The sequence below is a fragment of the Schistocerca gregaria genome, chromosome 4 (assembly GCF_023897955.1).
Source record: "Schistocerca gregaria isolate iqSchGreg1 chromosome 4, iqSchGreg1.2, whole genome shotgun sequence".
NCBI classification, from domain to species: Eukaryota; Metazoa; Arthropoda; class Insecta; order Orthoptera; family Acrididae; genus Schistocerca; species Schistocerca gregaria.
In genome coordinates, this window is record NC_064923.1 from 684688388 (window position 1) to 684701509 (window position 13122).

General features: G+C 39.0%; 1 protein-coding gene across 1 annotated transcript in view; it reads right to left on the bottom strand.

Moving 5' to 3' along the window:
• Nucleotides 1–2741: 2741 nt before the first annotated feature.
• Nucleotides 2742–13122, bottom strand: part of LOC126268208 (serine palmitoyltransferase 1) — a 103781-nt gene continuing 93400 nt past the window's right edge. Inside the window, exons 9-10 of the mRNA XM_049973836.1 lie at nt 5760–6013; nt 2742–3157 (exon numbers count right to left, since the gene is read on the bottom strand). Coding sequence (XP_049829793.1) covers nt 2897–3157; nt 5760–6013 — 515 coding nt within the window. The 3' untranslated portion in view covers nt 2742–2896. The remainder of the gene's footprint in view (nt 3158–5759; nt 6014–13122) is intronic.

Genomic DNA, 13122 nt, shown 5'->3' on the forward strand with positions numbered 1-13122 from the left:
TCTATGCCTGACACTCTTGAAATTCAGGAACATGACAATATTGGAGCTGTGAATTCGATAATGAGAGACTAGCTGCTTCGAGTGTGATAGGAAATGAGCCATCATAACACATGGTGCTCACATTGAATGCCTATAAATTTGAACTTTTCTCTCTCCAGGAACATTGGAACTGTGTTTCTATCTTTTGTCGTTTGGAAGCCATAAATGTTTGAAACTTGTTCCTTCGTTTGGAGTAGCCCTGTATATGATCCCTGTGAGGGGTAATTGTGACTGGGATGTTGCAAGTTTCTCACAGCTTAATAATGCCTGTGAGTTGTGGGAGGCAGTTTTAAGCAGTATGGATCCATTCCAAATTTTGGTTCTTCAAGTGACCTTGCTGTACTTGTCTTCAATTTCCTCCGCAAAAAACCAATTTGTGCTTAAGAAGAATGCACCGTCAGCCTGCTACAGATGAAGAATTGAAGCTCATATATTTCCCGTTGTTTGACAGTTTGGTTTTCATCTTGTTAGCAACTAATGAGGCAAACTTACTGGGGTGAGGACCCTCTGTGTTAAAAAAAAGTAAACTGATCACTCTGCTAAGACTGCTGGGCCCATAAGGCAACAAGTGCGGTTCAGCTTGGTTCTCTTCACTGTGACTGAGTCACCAAAGTGTCATCCACTTTGACCTACAGCTCTCCCCATGGGTGTGGGTTTATTGGAGTAGAAAGGGGGTAAGAAAAGATTAAACAAAATAGGGTTATAAGTGGCTGGATGGTAGGTTTATTCGAAGTTAGCTCAGTTGAGGAACACAGTGGACCTAAGGATACAGTAATGATAAAAAAAACTGATGTGTATTGTATGCACCAAAATTAGCCACCATTGTGATGCAGGGAGGTGGAGTGGCATGTCCATGGAGTGAAGAGGAAAGTTAGTAGTTCTGGGCAGTCGCATGGTGTGGTTGTCTCTCTCTACTGGCAACGACTGAGTAGTAGTGTGCGAGACGCCTATGTTCGGAAGTTTCTGGGTGGAACAGTGTGATAATTCTTTACGCTGAAAGAGATTACCTGCTGGGCAGTTGTTTACATGAATTACCTATGTTTCTTAAGTGGCTATTATACAGAGCACAATTTCTTTCAGGTGGAACCCGTATGACAGCCGCAAATAAAGACGTGAGTACTAAGTACATTTGCTATTAAGCAGATCCTTGGGAATATCTGTCGCATGTAAAAGTGTGTTGAGCATTGGGTGACAGGTGTGGCTTGGTCCAGACAGATGCACATTATAAGTGGACTCTACATGACTCCGTATTTGTATGGTATGTTTTATATGTTCAGCACTGTGACTTTTAATGGGTGTATGTAGGACAGTTGTAGTTGTGGATTCTTCCTACACGGATGCAGCCTTGTCAGACTAGTATTATGAACTATGTGTTTTTATGTATTTTTTTCATGTTCTTTCTGGCTTCGCTTTCACAATGGTGAGCAGTTATTGGAGTATGATACTTGTTGAAGGAATCTATAGTGAAACTTGTGCTGTGGCTATGTATAAACTAATCACTTGAATTGTTCACAAAGTACTTGTGCTTCAGAGACACTCTACACTTAACTAAGAAGATAATCTTTTTTATGTGTACAAGGGGCATGTCCATGAACCCAATTTCTTGTTGATGTGGATAACTGAAGGTAATACATTCCAACATGTTCAGCTCCCAAAACAAAATTGGAGACAGCTACTACAGACTGGATTGTGATGTGGCTTAATTCTGTATGTATAGTGTTTTAAATGTTATTTAAATCTCTCTCTCACAGAATTATGTTTTAATTAAAAGATGTATAAGCTCAGTGTAAATATCTTGGCTGTAAATTGTATATACCTTATAATTTTTTTAAAGGAAATTTCAACTGATGATTATAAAAGCATCCTGGGTAAACGTATCAGGTTAGATTTCAACAGAGCTCCTTGGTCTTTTAAAACTTATTTCTAGTGATTTATTGATAGTAAAATGTATTGTTAACATGGTACAGTAAATTCTGCATGTGGTAGTGTATTCCAAGAAAAAGAAAAAATTATTCTTTTTTAAAAATAAATTGTTGGAACCTTGGTTGTGTGTTTGTCCTTTTCCCTAATCTGCCACCATCAATAGGATTTGGTCCCAGTATTGCCACACAGTTAACCTCCACACTATACTAAATGTTACTATGTATCTCATAAGGTTTTGCCACCAAGTTATTGCCACTGTTATTAGCTGACGTAGAAATTGCACAATCACAGAAGGAACAGTAGACCTTGTGTTCCAAAGCATTGGAGATGCTGGCAGAAAAATCAGAGCACAAGCCATATGTTTGTAAATCATTAATACCAATGAATTATTACCATTATGCATTAGAACATTACAAAAAATCTTAAATTCTGAAAATAAACAGAAATTCTGGTATACCATCTAGTTGTGGACCAAATACAGATTGTACTTTACCAGTTCCCTCCTTCATGAGACAATCATGCTTGTGAACCATCTGTTGAAAATTAATATTTTCATGAGGATTGTTTATTCTGTACCTGGTAATTTTTTTGTGTTGCAAGAAATTACATATAATAGGGAACAGTGGATGACATTGAGACTTTGAGGTGGATCAGAGCACCTGAAAAACTTAACAGCACAGTGACTGTCTGTAAAATCAGGAATTCTTGGTCTACGTCTTTGAGCCAGCACAAATTTTCTGCTGTCACTTCAGTTGAATTACATAAAACAGACACAATACTCAGTTGGAAAATATTTAGTGTATATTGTAATGTACATAAAACAAACAGTCGAATTTGTGACATTAGATACTTTATAAAATTACAACTCCCCATAAACAGGTGCATTTCAACATATCTACAAACTTCATGGAATGGCTTTTAAAAAGGTTGAATATCATGCAACAGCACTGATTAATGTATCGGACACTCTGTAACCTTTCAATAAATCTTTACAGTTACTGTTCACAACAGAGTCACTTGAACATTTCAGGATTTCCTTACAGGCAGAATTTATCACAGAGGCAGCATGATTAATCTCATCCTCAGTCAGCAAACGATTCACTGTCACACGAATGCCTTTTTGCAATTCCCTGTCGAGTTTTTCTCTGTCTTCTAGATACGATGGCGTGATAACCGCTACACCATGCTTGATACACTGCAAATAAGAAAATGTTATAGCAGCAGCCATTAGAATTGTTGCTAAACAACTCATTTTAAGGAAAAATAGGTGTACATAGGTTTGATATAACAACATATTAAACAGGAAAGGAAGGAGGAGAATAGTGTTTAACATCCCATTGACAATGAGGTCATAAAAGATGGAGCACAAGTTCAGATTCGGGAAGGATGGGGAAGGAAATCAACTGTCCCCTTTCAAAGGAACCAACCTGGCATTTGCCTGGAGTGATTTAGAGAAATCACGGACAAATTAAATCAAAATGGCTGGATGAAGGTTTGAAATGTCATTGTCCTGAATGTGCAAGAAATGAAGGTAATAATTCACTTGTCAAAAGAAATAACTGTTATACTGAATTGCAACAATATTCAATCTCAGTAAACCTATGAAAACATGAGATGAAGTACCGAATCAAAAATCAGCAGGCCGTATCCATGGAAAAAGTAAATAAATAAATTTGAATTCCTGGATTTCCCAATTAAAAATACACTTTTTCCCTGGCCAAAGCACAATTTTTCTTGTTATGTGACAATATACTTTTCCTCAAAGCACTAAACCTTATTGTTCCTCTGAATGGTGCAGGTTTTATACACCAACAAATAACTTGCGGGCTCTTTCAAAAATGAACCTAGCAAAAAACCAATTCATTTTGGAAAGATCTTTGATGTGCGGCAACATGCACACTGCATATCTTTGTACGGAAGAGTAAACATGAATTCCACCAAATATAGCACAGCAGTGTCTAAGCATTGAAATAAGATAACATTGTGCAATGCGCTTTTGTCAAACAATCACAGCTCATGTCACATGATCTTGAGAGCCAATGACAGCAGATATTCAGAGTATAGCATACAAACACACAAACAGGAAAAGTTAATGGTTTAAAATAATATACATACAGTACAGCTACGAGTAAAGATAAAGCTTTCACATGTCATATTGGTCATCAAAATTTTGTTTTGTTTTTGGGACATCTAGAAGAAAATTACCTAGCCTCCCAAACCTCTTCTCTGGTTTAGTTCATTGATGGTATCCTCATGATCTGGGTCTAGGCCAAGACAACCTATCCTCCACAGCCTCAAAACCTTCTCTTTCATCTGCTTCACCTGGTCCTCCTCAGTCAAATGTGCCCTCTTCATGGACATTGACCTCACCTCTCTCTTGGTTCCATGCATACCTCTGCCTATATCAAGCAAACTATCCTTCAAAAGTTCCTGAATTCTGACAGCTGTCATACCTTCCACACCAAAAAATCACTCCCACTTAACAGCCAATCATGGATGCCACATCTGTAGTGATAAGAATTCCTTTGTCCAGTTTGCTGAGGTCTTACAAAGGCCTTCACAGACATAGACACTATCCCTGAATCTAGTCCGCAAACAGATTTCCCACACCATAGCATCACGCTCCCGTAATCTTCCCATCATTCTCAAGAGCTAGCTGCAAAGGAGCACACCCCTCATCACCTCAGTGTCGTCGCAGACTGGGGTAAGTGAACTATGTCCTTCACCAGGGTTTTGACTATCTAGACATATCCTACCTCCAATCCTTTCCACTCGTCCTAAAACTGATATTCCATCACCCCGCAACCTACAAAACAACCTGACTCTTCCCTATGCCACTCCCACTCTCAAGTTTTGCCTCAGGGATCATGAGTAAGATGTACCTCATTTCTGGGTATGATGACAGTTAGTTGAAAGCCCTGATGAACGACATGGTTTAGTTGCTCCAGTCCAGAATGATAATGTATGCTGAGGGGGTGCTTCTTTCTAGCTGGTTCTCGTGCTGGTCAGAGGATTAGTGGTGTGTAATGCTATGTGGGAAAACTGTTTGTGGACTATATTTAGGGAACAGTGCCTGTATGTGAAGAACTTTGTAGACTTTCAGCATACTGGGCAAGGGAATTTCGTCACTTCAGATACACCACCCACAGGTGACCAAGCTAAATAGGAACTTTTTTTTGTGTGGGATGAATAGAGGAGAACAGTGTCTGGTACGTTTTTACTGACAGTGTAATTTTTAATACTGTTTAACAACAGTGATGAGTCATAGATTTTACATTATTTGATGACAGAACTCATGGATTTTACATTATTTGATGTCACTGATTTTATACTTTGTTGTATGATGTAGTGAATATCTTATGATACCTGATGATGATCTGTAGACTGAAACTCACTGTACAATAAGGACATTTACATCAGCAGCTCTTGGTTGTGATCACGACATTTTTCAAATATTTATGAACTGTGGGGCACTGACTTCTTATAATATTGAAATTAACACTTGAATGTCACATGGAGTCATTTAAGAAACTAAACTATATATTTAAAATAAACTGAAAAAAATTTCTGCAGTCTCCACAACTTTCTGGCTATAAGCCAATCAAAGAAAATATAACAAGATGTTTGGATAGCCTAGACGTTTCATAGACTTCTGATAGTATTTCACTGAAATCAGGAAAATGTTAAAAAATATTAAATGAGTACCAACAACAGACTACATTTCCAGGCATTTGTACATTAATGATCAAGTACCTTTCACAGTAAACATAAAAGAGTATATTATTATAGCAACTTACATAGTCAGCAATGGCTTCATATGTACGTTTGGAATGCAGTCCAGAGTTTATGTGGTCCTTAAATACCAAATATTTTACAGGTGAATAACAATGGCCTATCACTTTCAGATCTTCTATTGACTGGAATTTGCTATGGACAAGTTCACATTTCTTCCGAAGATCCACAAACATGCTTTGATCTCTATTCATTAGTTCCAAAGCTGTTATAGCAGCTGTTGCGAGCAAGGGTGGCAAAGATGCTGAGAAGCAATAACCTGAAAAGAACAAAATGAACCTTTATTGCTTCCCAGACACTGTAAAAAATACCATTCACACTATTTGGTGGAAACTGATTAGCTGATTTTCGAGAATTGTTATGGAACAGCACTCTTCAAACCTTCAGAACTGCTCCGTTATCAATACTTGAGCCTGCTAACTATTACTTGTCAGCTATGTAAACAAATGTTAGTTTATCACAAATGGGCAGGTTGCACTACACTCAACTACAAGCAGTGAAATTTAATTAATTTACTGTCAGGTATGAGTATGACGAAAGGACCACATATTATCATAATTATCTTTTGACATCTCTGTTGGATAAAGACCACATACGATCTTCAGCAACCTGCAGATATGCTACTTCAGCAGGTTTTCTAATGTTATACACCCAGTTACTATTGATCAGATTTTTAGTTTTCCTTTATGTCTTGAAATACAGCAAAATATTTACTTCTTAAAATTAAAGGAAGACAAAACGGCTGGCCAGTACTTCTCTTTAGGAGGTGCAATTCTCACAACTGTCAAGAGAAACATTTCAAATAGAAAATAGACAATATTAAACAATAGAAAATCCAGGATGGAATTTAACAATATTATGAAAAGTAAAGTTGCCACTCACCATATAGCAGAGATGCTCAGTAGCTGATAGGCACAACAAAAAGAATGTCACAAAATAAGCTTTCGACCAACAAGGCCTTCGTCAAAAATTGACAACATACACATGCACGCACGCACACAAATGCAACTTGCGAGTGAGAGTTGCATTTGCGTGCATATGCACAACTCAGTATCTTCGCTATATGTTGAGAAATAAAAATATTCTTAGCTTTCATAACTAACCACTAACTATGCCTCTACTGGGAGAAAACAGGAAAGATTTGAAGGTGGAGAGGGGTGGGGAGATGGGTGGAGGGGCAGGTTTCTGAGACCCTAAGTTGATAATTTTACAAGGACAGATGGTCATTAATACACTACAAAATGAGAGATCACTGAACAAAGAAAACTAGTAGACAAACAAGCAGAAATGATAAACAATCACTGATAACGCTATTCCTCCTCCATTTTTATAGTTGAAGCTCCAAAAACTTCCTTTAGGGCCACTTGAAACCTCTAATCTACACTCGCCATTTTGTCTCTTGGTGTGTACATTCTTCAGTGCACTAACATATGTTGAATCAATGCCTCATTTCTCAAAGAATGGTAGCTGATTTTAAAATAAAAGCTTTCTCAAAATCTATGACATCCAGACAAAGGTCTAATTCATAGTCTTTGCTCCATTCTATTATTTTGCTTATGTCTTGCTAGTGGTCCATTCTGCACCAACACCCATACTCAGCAAACTATTGTGACTGGTGCCTCAAATCCATCTTTATATCCAAGGGTGCTAGTGCACATCTGTGCAGTGGTGTTCAATTTGAAAGTTACCAGTTTGAATCCTGGTGGTACAGTCCCCCCCCCCCCCCACACACACACTCACGTTGCGATCACCTATGCTCAAAAAATTTACTTTAGACGATGTACCTCTTCTATGAGCTGTGGAAAGAAAGCATTTGTGTGTGGAGGAAGAAAATGATTTTGTTCAGGCAGCTGAACAACCCCTTACTCTCAGCCAATAGTGCCATGTGACTAACTCATTTTGTTTGGGATACTTCATCATCTCTGAGTTCAACTCAATGGCAAATACAGTATAGAATCTAACATGGTTTCTATCAGGCCCTGGAGCTTTGCCTTACTCATGAGTGTTTGTACACCAAGTTTGACCCACTAACAGCCTTTACATACAAATGGTATTTCTTTGGGTTTAGTGCGAGATCTTTTGATAATAAACAGCTAAGGCTTCTCACATTGTCGGCTTTAACTAGCTTTCTGTAACTAGAATCACGTGAGTTTCACCGCTTCTTCGGAGCACTTCAAATACTGGAACTTTGTTGTGAATGCTTTTGCAGTTAACCATTAGGATTTTAAAATTCTTGCCTGGGGGGGGGGCACATTTCTTTGGATCTTACACTGATATTTCTCGGTCTCTTACAACTTTGTTATCTGGACTGGATTGATATTTCCCTATTCTAAAAAACCCTTGTGTGCATCCCACACACAGTCAGCTACCCATATAGCAGCTTCTGATATGTAGTACACAGCTGGCCCATTTAGAGTGTCCCTACAGTTAAATCTATGGACCAAGTCTAGGAAGGAGCCTAGCTTGCCACAGAACCTCTACAATCTCTTTGTAGCTTCGAACTAATTCAGAACCATGGGTCACGATCAGTTCTGCAGACAATGCTGCAGATTGTGAGCTTTGCTGAACTCAATATTCTCAACCTTTTACGCCATTTGCTGGAACCACTCAAACATGACCACAGAGCCCAGATGACAAGCGTCATTTGTCCCAACATGTGCCAAAAACTGCTGTTGGTTTGCGCCATGTTCCCTCAATGGCTGTCGGAAAGGCCTCCAGGCATATACACCGAGTTCACTTCCAATCCATTGCTGACACTTCTCTCAGGGGAAACATTATTCGTTGCTTGTCTGAACTGCCGAGGATTGATACACCCCTATCATTTTACACTGCCTCTCCTTGACACAGAATACAACACATTTCCCAACAGTGAAGTGAATCTCAGTGGCTCAATTTGGTTTCAATGGAAGATAGCACCTCCACATTGTCAGCTAGGCAGCTTTGTATAATACCATGAGTTCTCTGGTCCCTGTCTCCCCTATATAGAGCATCTAGACCTACTTGACTTATTATTCACAGTCAAGTAATTGAACAGTGAGAGATCTTGTGCTTCCTGTCAAGGGATCAGTATCCATAGTAGAGGACAGTACTTGATGTACTTTTGGTAAATCTGGTACATGACTCTAAGTAGGCCTCCCAGCACATCCACTAGCAGAAGCTTTAAGTCACTTGACAGTAGCCAGGGCAATTTCCAACTCCTTATGAACATCAACTAACTCATTCTATGCCTGAGAATAGCATACATACTGAGATCAACTGAGGCTAGTGTAATATTTTACAGAACAGTAAACGAATAACTTTAATTAAAACTTAGGTTCCTGATTGTCTTTTAATTTACAGGTCTGGTATGTAATCAGTACTACCAATTGGTTTTAAGAATTGATGTTATTAACAGCTAACATGAGATATTAAAACAGAAAAACATGGTGAATTTGTGACATCTTGTACACAGGCATGCTAAGGATGAACACTACAGCACTAGATTATCACAGTCAAAATTGTGATAACTGTGGAGCACCAACAATGCATTTCTTCTGCTTGGGGCAGCTAACAGTGTATATCAACGTCAACTATATCTGTCCTGTTTGGTACAGATCCCACAAAACTGAGCAATATTCTAAAATGAGTGACATGAGTGCTTAGTAAGCAATCTCCATTGGAGGCTGACTGTATCTCCCCAATCTGTTACCAATGAACCAAAGTCTGCTGCCTGCTTTAACATTCTTACAGATTATTACACCGAGGTATTTGTAAGAGTTTACAGATCAAAAATGTGATTCATTGATATTGTAGTAATAGAACACTATGTTTTTTTTTTTCATTTTGTAAAGTGCTCAGTTTTGCATTTCTGAACGTTTAAAAGGATTTGCTAGCCTTAGCAACACTTTTAAATCTTGTCACAATTTGATTGAATATTTGTGCAGATTACTTCAGTAAGTATTTAATTAGAGATAACTGCATCATCTACAAAACATCTGAGGTTATTATTAATATTCTCTTCCCCACCTCATTAATATACAGGGTGCCGAAAAGACTTTCCCTGATTACATAAATTGATAACTCAGGCTAGAAGTAAGATACAAATATGAAACTTCAGTCGAATTGTTTACAACTATCAAAGTTTTTTTTCTGTTTTAGGTTCGCAGTACGTAAGTAGTGGATGAGGTGCAGTGCCCAAGAAGCCATGTTAACTAATCAGGAGAAGGCACAGTGTGTCCTGTGGTACCATGAGACACGATCACCAACCACAGTGCTGAGACACTTCCAGACAACATTTGGATGGAATGGCCTGGTATGAGAAGTTCAAGAACACAGGATCAGTTGCTGACCTTCCGAGGTCTGGTCGACCAAGAACCTCAGTAGACAGGGTGGAAGCTGTAAGGCAGTCTTTTCTGCAAAGTCCGAAGAAATCGGTGCGCAGGGCCTCACGTGAATTACAGATGCCAAAAAGCTCTCTCCATGACATTTTACACAAACTTTTATTGTTTCGTGCATACAAAGTGCAAATCGTTCAGGCCTTGTTGCCCAATGACAGTACACATTGATATGACTTTGTGGTCGAAATGCTATCACGTATTGAGGACGATGAAGGTTATCTCAGATGAATTGCCTTTTCCGATGAAGCAACGTTTTTTGTCAGTGGAGTAGGGAATCGCCATAATGTGAGCATTTAGGGTTCACAACCCCTTGGCATGGTCATGGAATGCACCAGAAGCAATCCAAAGGTGAATGTTTGGTGCTCTCTATTGCACGATCGAATTATCAGGTCATTTTTCTTCGCTGAGGCTACCATCACATCTGCAGTGTATCTGGACATGTTGCAACTGTATGCTGTTCTTCAGCTGCTTCAGTATCACCCTGATGGTGCAAAAAAGCCTCATTGCGGTTTGGACGTCTGTGCCTATCTCGATATGACCTTTCCTGGGTGATGGATTGGTTGTAATGGGCCAACGGTTTGACCTCCACGCTCTCCTGACATAACCCAAATAGACTTCTTTTTATGGGGTTATGTCAAGGACGAGATCTACCTAACACATGTAGCAGATCTTGAAACCCTCCAGCAACAGATAACCACATTCGTTGAATCCAGTGATGTTGGCTAATGTGTGGACAGAAATTGAATATCGTCTAGATCTGCTACGTGCTACCAAGGGTGCTCATGTGGAAGTTTACTGATGTGTGAAAAAAACTTCGATAGTTTGTAAACAATTAGACACCGGCCTCATATTTTTATCTTACTTCTAGCCTGAGATATCAATTTATGGAATCAGGGAAAGACTTTTCGGACACCCTGTACAACATGAAAGTTAAGGCGTGCCTCTAGTTAGTTCTACACCTGTCAGTGGCTCTCCATGTAGGATAAAATGCTGCACTCTTTCTACCAATAAATTCACAAGTCAGTCATTAATTCTGTATGATAACTCCTATAATTGCATATGATGGTTATGATTAAACTTTAGTTACTTGACCCAGTATAATGGAAAATATTTACTTTATGGATACCCAACTATCTAGGAATGATATTCAGCATATTGTGCTGCAGGATCTGTGCTGTTAGTAGTTTTAGTCTCATAACTTTCCATTAGGCACTGGTACTTATATGGTGACGTAAAGAGATGAAACTCAAGCACCAATGTGTATTATAGTTGCCGACAGTCTGGATAACGTGGCCAGTGCTTTACTTGTAAAGGTCTTTTATCAAAACAACAGCAATAGTGCAGTTGCTCTTTGTGAGTATCCATACATTAAAGGAATACAGAGAGGTCCTCTATTCAGACTGGGGTTGAAGACCATGATTAGAAAGTTCAAATAAACTGGCCATTTGGGAACTGCTCTTGGGGAGGCCAACAGCCAATTGTGCCACAAAATGTTGAATAAGTTACTGTTACCAGGGCTGAGAATGCTGGATGCAATGTGCAATCATTACGCAGTGCGCAAGCTGTGTCATAACAGCTGAACATTCCACGGTCCACCATTAAAAAGTGCTGCGAACAATTGTGAAATGGTATCTATAGTGCGGGTTCTGGATGCTGTGGATGCAGATGGTCATCACATGGAGCAACGTTTGCAACCTGGAACGTAAACATGGTACACATTTAACGAATGTTACCATCTAATGTGGAAATTATAATATGTTTCTTTCAATGATTTATTGTTACTTCTCTTCCACATGTCCTTACAAATGTTTCCACAAAGTTTCATTATCCTACACTCACTCATTTTTCATGGGAGCACACTCAAGTAGCAGTAGCTTAATTATAACTACCCTGCACTTTTGTTAATAGGCATTGGTGTGGTATGAGTAAAATGCTTTTTAGTAGTCAAGAAGTATTGCACCCATAGCTTTTAGGATGTCATGTGATATAAGCCCAAGATGGGTTTTGCACAAACTGATGTTTTCACAATCCATCTTAGTTAGCATTGAGTAGTTCATTCTGTTTGCGATCCTCCCTTATGTTTGAAATCAAAAAACAGATTCTGCAACAGATGGATAAGGATGTCAGGGAGTACACCAGAAAAGAAAAAAAATTCCTGGATTTTCTCCAGATTTCCTGCTTAGAAACTCTGAGTGAATGCGCTTTTTCCTGCATGAAAATAGATTATAGCCCAGGTGAAAGTACATTTTTTTCCATGTTAAGTGACAATATGCTTTCCCTCAGAGCTGCAAAAGGTATGAATCCTTTGCATCGTAAAGGGTTTATACACCAGTGTACACTTTCCTGACAATACCGCCCCCCCCCCCCCCTCCGCCCCACCCCAAAGAGAGAGAGAGAGAGAGAGAGAGAGAGAGAGAGAGAGATATCTTTAATGTGTGACAATGTGTACACCAGCATATTTTGGTATCACGAAAGTATAAATTCAAATCCACCAAATAAAGTATAGTAGTTTCCATACACAGAACACCAAAATCATGCTACAATATGGAAACAGAGACCATTTCAGTGCTCTGAATGGCCTGGCAGTGACCATCGAATTCAGGAAAATATGGTGCAATAATATGTATTCTTGCTTTGCGAAAAGCAACTACTAGATAACATTTTTCATCAAGTAAAGCTAAGCTTTACACATACAATACAGATCCTCAAAAAATTTTTGCTGTTTTCACCGAGCATGTGTTTAGGTAGGATCCCAAGAGCACAGCTTAAATTGTAGCAGCTGAATATTTCTGACAAGCACAACTATAAATTTCACTGCTGTGTGTAAGGGATCCGTGATCCCACAAACATAAACACTAGTATCCAACGCCCAGGTCAATAGCAGACAGGAGTCGATTGTCAAGCACTGCAGTAGGCAGTGAGACGAGTGTTGAGTGTGGAGTAGTATGGGAAAGTGGTGAGTGAGAAGTAGTGCTGGAGAGACAGGCAAGAA